The 13015-nt window shown below is 36.2% G+C and overlaps 1 protein-coding gene and 1 long non-coding RNA gene across 2 annotated transcripts; one reads left to right on the plus strand and one right to left on the minus strand.

Annotated features, from left to right (window-relative positions):
- Nucleotides 1–408: 408 nt before the first annotated feature.
- On the minus strand, nt 409–2273 carry LOC104233047 (leucine-rich repeat protein 1-like). Its single transcript, XM_009786356.2, has 7 exons — nt 2120–2273; nt 1858–1990; nt 1573–1644; nt 1334–1477; nt 898–978; nt 730–782; nt 409–629 (listed from the first exon to the last, which is right to left on the minus strand). The coding sequence occupies exons 1-7, from the start codon at nt 2187–2189 to the stop codon at nt 589–591; spliced, it is 594 nt and encodes a 197-aa protein (XP_009784658.1). The 5' UTR covers nt 2190–2273; the 3' UTR covers nt 409–588.
- Nucleotides 2274–5957: 3684 nt separating this feature from the next.
- On the plus strand, nt 5958–12786 carry LOC104233040 (uncharacterized). Its single transcript, XR_712511.2, has 2 exons — nt 5958–6184; nt 12469–12786. It is a non-coding gene; the product is annotated as an uncharacterized lncRNA (long non-coding RNA).
- Nucleotides 12787–13015: the final 229 nt, after the last annotated feature.

Consider the following 13015-nt stretch of genomic DNA (forward strand, 5'->3'; position numbering starts at 1 on the left):
CCTCACCTTATTTTTGAGAGAATAAATAGTTTAAAGGAATGCAAAAAGAAAAGTAGACAGTATAAGTTTTATTACTTATGAGAAAGGAGAAGAAAAAGAATATTGATTATTAGAATGAAAATTTTTTACGGTCACCATCAATCACATGGCTAAACGGTTCTCTTTCATTTTTTAATAAAAAATTTATACTGTACTATACAATAGTCAATAGTAATATTTTGTTAAGAAAAATTAACTATAAAAACTATATTATTAATTTAAAAAAATGGGGCCTCAAAAGATTGGGGCCTAAAGCCTTTGCTTTAGTGGCTTGACCCTCCAGCCGGCCTGGCTTGGATTCGTACGTATCAAGATATTGCATACATTATTGGGGATTGTTAGGATGATAGGTAGATAATTGAGCAACCGTAGTCAAGAAGAAAGGTTAAGCCGATCAATAATGTCAATTGAAAGGCACAAAATAAGTGTTTTGGAAATACAATATAAGAACCATTGTTATTACAGAGTGATTATTTTACTCCAAATCTTAATAGACTTGTACATATACCAAAGTGCAGCTTCACAGGACTATCCAGCTCAAATGGTCAATCAAGTGATCAAGTCTTGAATTATAGTTGTAGTAGCAAATCCTACAGAAAAGGAAATCCTCTCATTTATCAACCACCAGCCATAATTCTAAATTCAAAAATGAAATAATTTATTCAATTTACAGTATGCATTTTTCCAAACCTGTTTTGTTAGTGTGGTGGACAGTCCCTGCCAATTGATTGTTGGACACATTCCTGTTCAATGAATGACATTGAAAAACTTATGTTACAGATTGACTTCCTTTTCTCCAATTTGGAAACTACTAATAAAGAAAAATCAATGAATATATATAACAATTATGCAACTTACAGTAGCTGCAAATTTCCCCAGTAGACGAGCTTCAAGACTGCAATTGGAATGATCCCTGATAATTTATTACCGTCCAATCTCCTGCAAAGGAAAAAGAGTCATTTTTACAGCAAATTACGGTCATTTTATTAGTTAAGCCTTACTCCCCCTGTTTCATTTTTTATGATGCTATTTTTTTCTCTTAAAAAATAAAAAACATATTTTTATATTTCGAAATAATATACATTTAAACTTTACATTTGACCACTTTCAATGACAAGATTCTATAAACACACAAATCCAATGTAATTACATACTTAAGACCACTTATTAAGATCGCATTTCTCTCTTACTTAAACTCTATATCTACTCAAACAGATTCACGTACAAAAAATGTAGGGCTTATATAAAAAAGGAAAATAAATATTACGTAGCAATGAATGGTCGAATGGCTTACATCCACTGTAGGGATTTTAAATTGCCAAGAGATGATGGAATATGGCCACTCAGCTGATTATTTTCCAGCCCCAAGCTCACTAGCTTTGTCAAGTTGCCTAATTGGCTTGGGATTTCTCCGCTAATTGAGTTATTTTGAAGTTGCCTGTCAATGTATTAAACAAGAAAAGATTTACATCTGAAATTGCATATATTCTTGGTTTCATCAAAAAAGCTTAAAAGACAAATTATTGATCTTACAAGTATTGAAGATTGCTTAGCGTTCCCAATTGAGGTACCAGAATCCCAGAGAGGTTAGCAGCACCTAGGTCCCTTCATTGGTATATATATCATCATTGTCAATAATCTCAACATGCTTAAGTAACATCAACATATAAATCATTCTACATAGTCAAATATGAGTAACTTTTCTGAATTTGTATATTTATGGTTCGAATCAAATTCAACAGAACTCGTTGCTCTTAAGTCTGTCTCTATATATATTCATCTAATAAAGAGATTTTAGAAGGTCAAATGGTGACTTACACTCTTACAACGCTATTCTGGCCGTTGCAGGTGACATGAAACCATGTGCAAGGATTGACTAACGTCGGATCCCAGGTTTGAAGCACATTGTTTGGATCTATCAGGTTAGTTTTCCATGCGTAAAGAGTGTCCCCTGCTCATTCATTCAAGTTTAATATTATATATTAGTTTAATTAAAAATCAAAAGGATTCTTTTCCAATAAATATGTACGAGGGTAAAGGAAATTAAATAAAAGATGGCTTCTCTGATTAGACACTTAACCTTCAGAGTTGCATTCTGCAGATATAAAGGCAATTGCACCAACCAAGAAAACAAGAGCGACGGACCTCATCTTCCGTAAATTTTATCGTGGTTGCTGCCCTAATTCTTCATATTTAAGCGTGCTGCACTAGCTGTACATATTTATACATACTGGAACTATGTACAGTTTCATCACGTAGAGGTTTTAATTATCTAGATAGCTAGATAAAGACTGATTCAAGCATAGCGCATTAGCTATTTCTTTTATTACTCCTAATAAATATTTGGTGGTTTGACCAGAAATTGTAAACAATACTCCAATATGTTGTTTTACGACTACAAAATAATGTTTCGTAAAAGAACTGTCTTTTTTCTTTGGTTCAGAAATGGACGTTTACTAAGTCAATTATCTTAGTGTTTGTAAGAACTTAATTATTAATCCAATTATATCAACTTAAAGGTGAAGGTAGGAATTTTCATCCCGTGTAGCAACCGGCATTGAAATTTCTACATAGTGCCTTTTTTAAATACTTGATAACGAGAAGAAGAAAGCCAAACGTTAATGTTATAGATGAACTGCCTCTAGAAGATTTCTCAACTTGCTTAAGTATTTAATTAATCTTAATTTGAAATTATGCTGCACATGCCGGTGTTTTACTATAATTGATCAAAAATCTTAAAAAACTGACATCTTTTTTTCCAAATCTTTAGATCTTTTTACTCAACATTTTATCAATCTTTTTTTTTTAATTGAAGCCATCACCTTCAGGCTATAATAGCCTTTGGTGTGGGGGTTAGGCAAGACCCCTATCATGTCTATATATAAACAAAAAGATACAAAATAGAGGGGACATGGACCTTACCTCTATAACTAATGAAAGAAAGGAAAGCCTAAATTCCTTTCATTAATACAAGCTATACAATCAGCTTTAAAAAAAATTACATTTATCATATCTTCTTTTCATTGAAGGAAGTTGTTATCTATCTAGTTGAAATAGTCCCTTGGCCTCTCTTGGCAACTGCTGGAGAGAGTGATAGAAGGTGATAGTTCTACTAGAAGATGCTAACTTAGCGAAGAAATCCGCCACTTGATTTGCTTCTCTGAAGCAATGAGAAATCTGTACAGTAGCGTCTTTGAGAGCATGAGTAGTATCCATGATAATGTTCTTTAAATTAAGGTTGTTGGTTCCCCTATTGAGAAGCATATTGGCAATCACCATGGAGTCCAGTTCAATATGAATTATGCCTAGCCCATGTTGAATGCACCATTTAGTGCCAAAGTTGGCCGCCATTGCTTCAACCTGATTGTTGCTGCTATTGTGCACAGGGAGAGAAAAAGCCATCAAGAAATCTCCTTCACTGTCCCTGATAATACCTCTGATGCCAGCATTTCCATTTTCTCTGATGGAGCCTCCATCTATATTGAGTTTGATCATCCCGCCATAGGTTTATTCCAAGTGACTTGCTTGATATTCACTATGTGTTGAAGTCTTTCAATCATATTGCAAATGTTGGGCCATGTACCTGTTAAGTTATAAGTGGGATAGGTGATTTGGAGGGCTGCTTGAATGTGCCAGATGGTTTGAAATTCTATCTTGATTTTGTAGAATTCTTTTTGCTCGCCATATTTACATGCCGTCCAACTTTTCCAAAGTTCCCAACATATTACCACTGAAGCTATCTGTAATGGCTTCATATTAGAGAAAAGTATCAATCTCATTTCACAATCAAACAATTATCTCCAATATATTCAGTGATCCAAAATATAGTCCTACCGTACTCTTTTCCAATTCAACAAAGTTACTTTTCTCTCATATGAAGCCATTATGTTGAGATTTTGAAAAACTAGAGATAATACATGTGGTAAGCGGTAATTGATGTTCTCTTTGTTATCACTAACTGGACCACATCCATAGCATTTCTGCAAGCTGTTGATCCTTCTGTATAAAGTATAATTTAAAGAAATATGGATATAGGGTATAATTCACTCACAAAAATTAGTTCATAAAATGTAGATGATCTAATTATATAGACGGAGACAAGACAACAACACATTTCTTAATCAATATGGGCGAACAGATAACATGCTCATTGTTTAACATAAAATTGTTTTGTGGTCAAAGCAATTAGAAAAATATTTTGAATTACTAACAACCGATTTAATTCACTTTTCCAAATATGAACGATAAGAAAAAGTAACAAAAATAAAATAAGAAACAAATTGAAAGATGAAAAGTAATAGAAATCTTATTGATGAAAGTAGCTTTTCTTCTGTATGAATGCAATAATACTTTTCTCACAAAAGAGAGCTTAAATTGAGCAATATATTTGAGAGAGAATATTTGAATATTTTTTGAGAGGGATACAAGATATGGAAAGGTGGTTTAAATAGTATTTTCATTCGTAATTATTTGCCTTGTTTAAATCATGTCTGTTACTGTTATTTATAGCACTAATTGTTCGTTACATGACTGATTTGTATTAGTTGAGGTACTGATGGCAAATCCCGTGCAATCGGGGATTAACTGATTCTTTCCTTATTCGCAGCTATTAATGACCCCTATTTATCAGACATGTGGCCATGGTCTTGCGTTTAACTCCGAGGCTAATAGATATGGTAAATTTGTGTATGACCCCGAAGATGTTGCACATATCTTCTATACACGTCATTCTTCTTTATAGTAATTGTTTATCCTTAAAATGGATAACAATTGAATTTATATGCACTTTTAAAGATATGTGGATTGATTCAATACAAACAATCAAGAATGTTAGAAAAATGAGTTAAAGACACAATGAATAATCAAACAAGTCGTAACGTTATGGCCTAGCTTGAACTTGGACCGAGAATTAAATTCTGCCCTCGATTGGGTCGTAAGCTCGAAGCCAGACAAGAACAAAGACAAAAATAAAGTCAAGATTTTGCAGTAGCTAGAAAGCAGAGAAATAAGTTTGTATTGGCTTGATATGCGTGTTACAATGTGTCCATTGAATAAAAAGCTTCCCTTTTATGTAGTAGAAGAGTTTCATCCCTAATAAAATTCTAAAAAAAAGGTAAAAATCCTCATTTCTCGTCAATTACCGATACACAACCGACATCGGGCGAGATTTGTGCCGTGATATCCGGTTGGGTGTGGATATCACGGCGCTCTATTAGTCATGTGTAACTGTTTATAGTGTTTTATGAGGTCTTGGAGGTCGTTCTGGGTTCGGGGAGTGTTTTCTCGTCGGTCCTGGTGGCGAGTACACCATTTCGGCCTCGATCCAAAGAGTTCCCAACTTCGGTCTCGATCTCATACATTCATACTCTTTCTTAGTTTGAACTATCGGGAAGCCGATGTGTGCGCTAACCTTGAGTTCACCCATATACAAATAGTCCTCTTGTTTCTCAGAGAGTAGGTTCGTCGAAACGAGGGGAAACGATAGATGAACCCCGGTTGCTTCCTTCGTACGTTACAATTGAGAGGACGAATGTAAAGCCCCGTAACATTTAAATGTTTATTTGGGCTAACTATGTGCCTAATGACGTTGAGGTACTCTCTTGGTGTAAATAAGACCCAATTAAAACTATCATGGGCATCAACTCTAAGGGATAATTATATTGAAGCTTTTGTGTATTATAGAAAGGGCAAGTCAACAAAGTATTGCTTACCCTACCATGTAAGAGAATACTGCAGCATCTACTTTCTACAAAAAAAAAAAAAAAAAAAAAATCAATTATATGAGGAGAATGATAGTCCAAAAGCATCTTATAAAGTGGCTTTACACGTGAGGATGAGAAACAAGTTCAATGTTTTAATAAATGAGATAGAGACATAAGGGTCTTTTTAAAAGACAATAAGTATAATATTTGAATCACTTGAATTATTGGGGATTCTTGGCTGAATAAAGGGCAACAAACAGAGTCTTCTTCTGTGTTTGAAAACGCTAGTGACATTAAAGGGGGCTGGTGAACTTGAATCCCACAAGTTTTTTTTTTATCAGCAAATAAACAATAACAACAGTAGCAAGAATATGGTTCCAATTTTATTTCAAGGATTCCTCCCAAGAACTTTAATAGGAGGATTTCTAGGATTTCTTCAAGAGGTAATTTCTTGTCTTTTCTTTCAACTATGATGAACATAGAGGTTAATGAAGGTATTTAGGTGTTGAAAATATCTTTTAAATTGTGGATTAAGTGAATTTTCGAAATGGTTATTCTTGAAATTTAAGAAATAGGTGCAAAAGGTCATGACTAGTACTTTGGGGTTGTGAAATAGTTGAATATTGTCCTTCATGATTTTTAATAATTTAATTATTATTGGGTATTGAATTATTAAGGTCATTAGATGGAAGAAAGGTGGGTTTGAATTGAGGATGGTCCAGTAGTTATGTCCTGAACTCTATATGAGTTGGATTCCGTTGAATTCAATTGGATTTAAAACAAAATGGTTATTATCACGTAGATTGAATCAAGATGAGCGCGTACAAGGTTCTTGCATGTTATGGATGTTGAAGTTTGGCAAAATGCCAAAGTCCCACATTGGTTGGGAGTTAAGTTTGGGGGGGATTTTTCCCCTATAAAAGAAGGCCTAATGTTTAGGATTGAAACACACCTCTCATTTGCCTTCTCATCTGTTTAAGGCATTTGTATCTTCTCTCTTTAGTATTATTTCACTTGTATTTTTGGAGTGGAATAAAATATTGGTTGTGTCCGAGGAGTAGGCAAAATTAGCCGAACCTCGTAAATTCTGGTGTTCCCTTTATTATTGCTTTATTGTCTTATTTATTATTTGGTGGCTGTCATAATTTTTGGTATAGTAGTTGTGACTTATTCACACTCTATACATTTGGCTTCCGCAACAATTGGTATCAGAGCCAAGGTACTGTCTAAGTATGCTCTGTGGTTGCAGCATAGTCTGATCTTCCACATCAGAAAAGATTTATCTTGGTAACTGAGTCAAGGTTCTGTCTGAGTATGCTCTGTAGTTGCAGCTTAGTCTGATCTTCTACATCAGAAAGGAAATAATCTTGATTTGTGTCGTCAGCTATTAAATAATATTTGTGTCAAATATGGGAGACAATAAACAAGAAGAATCTACATCAAGTGTCAACAATACGTCATCATTGGCATCTTCGCTTATGACAAGAATTGTGTCAAATGCGAAATTTGCGGTAGAAATTTTTGACGGGTCCGGACATTTTGGGATGTGGCAAGGCGAGGTTCTAGATGTCCTTTTTCAACAAGGGCTAGATCTGGCCATTGAAGAAAAGAAACCAGATGTTATTGGAGAAGAAGATTGGAGAATTATCAACCGTGTTGCTTGCGGTACCATTCGATCCTACCTTGCTAGAGAGCAGAAATATCCATACACAAAGGAAACTTCTGCAAGTAAATTATGGAAAGCACTGGAGGATAAATTTTTGAAGAAAAATAGTCAAAATAAATTGTACATGAAGAAGAGACTGTTTCACTTCACCTATGTTCCTGGTACCACGATGAATGAACATATCACCAGTTTCAATAAGTTGGTCACAGATTTGCAAAATATGGATACAACTTATGATGATGGTGACTTGGCCTTAATGTTGTTGGCGTCACTTCCTGATGAGTACGAGCACCTTGAAACTACTCTACTCCATGGAAATGACGAAATTTCTCTCAGAGAAGTTTGTTCGGCTTTGTACAGCTATGAACAAAGAAAGCGAGAAAAACAGAAGGGCGGAGAAGGAGAAGCACTGTTTGTGAGGGGTCGTCCTCAAAATCAAACGAGGACAAAGAAGGGAAGATCCAAGTCAAGATCCAGACCCAGCAAAGATGAATGTGCCTTTTGTCGAGAAAAAGGGCACTGGAAGAAAGACTGTCCGAAGTTGAAGAATAAGGCCAAACATAACAATGGAAAGGCTATTATGGATTCAAATGTAGCTGATTGTGATGATTCAGACTTCTCATTAGTTACAACAGAGTCATCAACATCATCAGACATATGGTTGATGGACTCGGCTTGTAGCTATCATATGTGTCCCAACAGGGACTGGTTCGTGGAATTTCAAGAAGGAGAATATGGAGTCGTCCACACAGCGGATAACAGCCCTCTTACCTCATATGGCATTGGTTCAATACGATTAAGGAACCATGATGGAATGATCAGAACATTAACAGATGTTCGATATGTACCGGATTTGAAGAAGAATCTCATCTCTGTGGGAGCCCTGGAATCAAAAGGGTTTAAAATCATTGCAGAAAATGGAGTGATGAGAGTATGTTCCGGTGCACTAGTGGTAATGAAGGCTAATCGGAAGAATAATAATATGTACCGCTATTGTGGCAGTACAGTTATTGGGACAGCGACAGTGACATCCAGTGACGACAAAGAGGCAGAAGCAACCAAGCTATGGCACATGCGCTTGGGACATGCTGGAGGAAAATCCTTGAAAACTCTATCAGATCAAGGATTGTTAAAAGGAGTCAAGGCTTGCAACTTGGAGTTTTGTGAGCATTGTGTTAAAGGGAAACAGACAAGGGTTAAATTTGGTACAGCGATCCATAATACTAAAGGCATTTTGGATTATGTACACTCTGATGTTTGGGGTCCTTCCAAAACACCTTCATTGGGTGGGAAGCACTATTTTGTAACCTTTGTTGATGATTTTTCCCGAAGAGTATGGGTGTATACAATGAAAAACAAAGATGAAGTGCTGGGAATTTTTCTCAAATGGAAGACGATGGTGGAGAATCAAACAGGCAGGAGGATCAAGTGTATTCGCACAGACAATGGAGGTGAATACAAAAATGATCATTTCAATAAGGTCTGTGAAAATGATGGCATCGTCCGACACTTCACTGTTAGACATACACCACAACAGAATGGAGTGGCAGAACGTATGAACCGGACCTTGCTGGAGAAGGTACGGTGTATGTTGTCCAATGCTGGCTTGGGCAAAGAATTTTGGGCTGAGGCAATTACATATGCATGTCACCTCATTAATCGTCTACCATCTGCTGCTATTGATGGCAAAACACCATTTGAAAAATGGTACGGAAAACCTGCTGTAGATTATAACTCTTTGCACGTGTTTGGCTCAACTGCATATTATCATGTGACGGAGTCAAAATTGGATCCAAGGGCAAAGAAGGCTATTTTTATGGGAATTACTTCTGGAGTCAAAGGATATCGCTTATGGTGTCCTATGACAAAGAAAGTAATATTCAGCAGAGATGTTACCTTTGATGAATTTGCTATGGTAAATAAGGTAACAGAAGATACCAAACAAAATGAAGGTGCTTCTAAGCAGGTGGAGTTTGAGGGAAAATTTATTTTTCCTACACAAGAAGCAGAGGAGGAAACAAATGAAGATTACCCTCTGGAAGGAGAGCCAGTAGAGGAGATTCCAACTCAGGAATCTCAACAACAACTTGAATCAATAGCAACCAGCAGGCCAAAAAGAACAATAACGAAACCTGTTCGTCTCATAGAGACGGTTGCTTGTGCAACCTCAATTGTAGCTGATGATGTTCCTACTACTTATAAAGACGCTGTTCAAAGTTCAGAAGAAGATAAGTGGAGGATTGCCATGAATGATGAGATACAGTCCCTTCATCAGAATCATACATGGAGATTGGCCAATCTCCCGAAGGGAAAGAAAGCAATTGGGTGCAAATGGGTATTTGCAAAGAAGGAAGGATTTCCTAACCAAGTAGATGTTCGCTACAAAGCAAGATTGGTGGCCAAAGGATATGCTCAAAAGGAGGGAATTGATTACAATGAAGTGTTTTCTCCAGTTGTAAAACATTCCTCCATTAGAATTATGTTGGCTTTGGTAGCACAATTGGATTTGGAACTAGTTCAGATGGATGTAAAAACTGCATTTTTACATGGAAACTTGGAGGAGGAAATCTACATGACTCAGCCAGAAGGATTCAAAGTTGCTGGAAAAGAAAATATGGTGTGCAAACTTGAAAAATCGTTGTACGGATTGAAACAATCTTCTAGACAATGGTACAAGCGATTTGACGAGTTTATGTTGCGGCAAGGGTACAAGAGAAGCAAATACGATCATTGTGTGTATTTGCACAAGCTTAAAGATGGTTCCTTTGTATATCTTCTCCTATATGTTGATGATATGTTGATAGCTTCCAAGAATTCGGAAGAAATTGATAAGTTGAAGATTCAACTGAAGAAGGAGTTCGAGATGAAGGATTTGGGTGAGGCAAAGAAAATTCTTGGCATGGAGATAATTAGAGATAGACGTTCAAAGAAACTCTGTTTATCTCAAAAGGAATATTTGAAGAGAGTACTTCAACGTTTTGGCATAGATGACAAGACTAAGCCAGTTAGTACTCCACTTGCTTCCCATTTTAAGCTAAGTACTACTATGTCGCCAATGGATGAAGCTGAACGAGAGTATATGTCAAAGGTACCATACGCAAATGTTGTTGGTAGCTTGATGTATGCAATGGTTTGCACAAGGCCTGACATTTCACAAGCTGTTGGAGTTATTAGCAGATATATGCACAATCCAGGGAAGGAGCATTGGCAAGCTGTGAAGTGGATTCTACGGTATATTCATAATACTGTAGATGTCGGGTTAGTTTTTGAGCAGGAAGACAATCAGTTTGTAGTTGGATATTGTGACTCAGATTTTGCGGGTGATATGGACAAACGAAGATCAACTACTGGTTATGTGTTTACTTTTGCAAAGGCACCAGTTAGTTGGAAGTCTACTTTGCAGTCAACAGTTGCTTTGTCTACAACAGAGGCAGAGTACATGGCTATTACAGATGCTGTGAAAGAGGCAATTTGGCTTCAAGGATTGCTAAAGGAGCTTGGTGTTGAACAAAAAGGTATCACAATTTTTTGTGATAGTCAAAGTGCTATTCAATTAGCGAAGAACCAAGTTTATCATGCAAGGACGAAGCACATTGATGTTCGGTATCATTTCGTACGAGAAATCATAGAAGAAGGTGGAGTCACGGTGAAGAAAATTCATACTACAGAGAATCCTGCTGATATGCTGACAAAGGTGGTGACTGCGGTCAAGTTTCAACATTGTTTGGATTTGATCAACATTGTTGAACACTGAAGATTGAAGATGAAGACACAACCAAAATTTGTTATTGAGAGAGAATTGAAAATGTGGAATTTTGCCAAGGTGGAGATTTGTTGAAGTTTGGCAAAATGCCAAAGTCCCACATTGGTTGGGAGTTAAGTTTGGGGGGATTTTTCCCCTATAAAAGAAGGCCTAATGTTTAGGATTGAAACACACCTCTCATTTGCCTTCTCATCTGTTTAAGGCATTTGTATCTTCTCTCTTTAGTATTATTTCACTTGTATTTTTGGAGTGGAATAAAATATTGGTTGTGTCCGAGGAGTAGGCAAAATTAGCCGAACCTCGTAAATTCTGGTGTTCCCTTTATTATTGCTTTATTGTCTTATTTATTATTTGGTGGCTGTCATAATTTTTGGTATAGTAGTTGTGACTTATTCACACTCTATACATTTGGCTTCCGCAACAATGGAAGACTAGAATAAGGTAAGTTAAGATTACCTTCTCTTAAGGATTATTTTGCAAATTTCATAAATTCCAAAGAGTTACTAAAATTCTTTCAATGTTGGATTGACTTCGTTAGAGCGAGCAAAATCTACCAACCATGGTTTAACATTTTATAGTGTATAGTGTTATTATGTAGTACTGTTTACGTATAAGTTGTGGCGCTGGATATTTTCAAGCTTTCATTCTTTGGTAACACTTTATATTGCATTTTACCAACTTGATTTGAGTTGATAATATTGTAAAATGTAAAAGTTTATTTGTGAATGCACTTCCAAGTTATTAAATTATCTTCAAAGGAAATATTGCTCACTGAAGATATTAAAAAAAATGTACAAGACCTATGGGTCAAAATGCTTTAAAGTTATAGTTTGAGGAGAATTATATATATTGAATATGGATCACACTTGCCATGTGTGTATCACTTGATGTCCATAGAGACAGTTCACCATGCTAGCACTATCGTCAAAATCCCACGACTTTGGGGGAGACGGGCTCGTGACCAGGCGATGGTCACTACAGTTATCGAATATTGTTGCTTATGGCAACTATGGAACTCCCCACAAAAAGGTTTAAAGTTTATTGAAGGTCCATAATCATAGAAAGAGTTACAGTTTTATAAAAATGATTTAAATCCTTGAAATGCTTAAATGTTCATCATTTATCACCACTATTTTTGCAAAGTGTTTGACTTATTACATATCATGTGTATTTTTTTTATGTATCCCGAAAGTATCGCTTCAATCTTAAGAGAAGGAGTCAATGATACTTACGGGGTACAATTTCTATAGAAATTGTACTCAGCCTCCTTTGTGAGGCATCTTACCTTATTGTTTCAGATCCTACTCACTTTGGAGCTGACAGTGTGTGCTAGGTGTCTTCTCCATCTTCCAGTTGCTTTTGGTGAGCCCACTACTACTTCTGTGGGTTCATTGTTATTATAGTACTTCTTTTGGATGAGCCGGGGATTTATGTCTCGTACCATCATTCTCGTGTACTTCCTTAGAGGTTCCAGGCACAGTTGTGGGAGGTCTATGGGTTTATGAGAACTATCATTTTATCTTCATGTTATGCTGTTATTTTTATTTCTGCTACTTATGTATTTTGGCCATTGGCTCAACTTATATTTCGAAACTAGAAGGATGTTTTATCATCGATACTTATTATTTTCGGAAAAGTCTTATTTTGATTTATTGATATGATAATTGGTAGTAAAAACAGGCGGTTCTCCCGATGAAAGTTAAAGGCACCAGGTGCCGGTTGCGCTAGCATTATGGGGCGTAACAACGAATAATCCGAAACGTCTCATAATTCGCATCGTTATGACTTCGGACATGTGTCGATCATCGGTAAGTCATCTCCGAATATGAATCGCCGTGTATTGAT

Source organism: Nicotiana sylvestris, chromosome 11, assembly GCF_000393655.2.
Source record: "Nicotiana sylvestris chromosome 11, ASM39365v2, whole genome shotgun sequence".
NCBI lineage: Eukaryota > Viridiplantae > Streptophyta > Magnoliopsida > Solanales > Solanaceae > Nicotiana > Nicotiana sylvestris.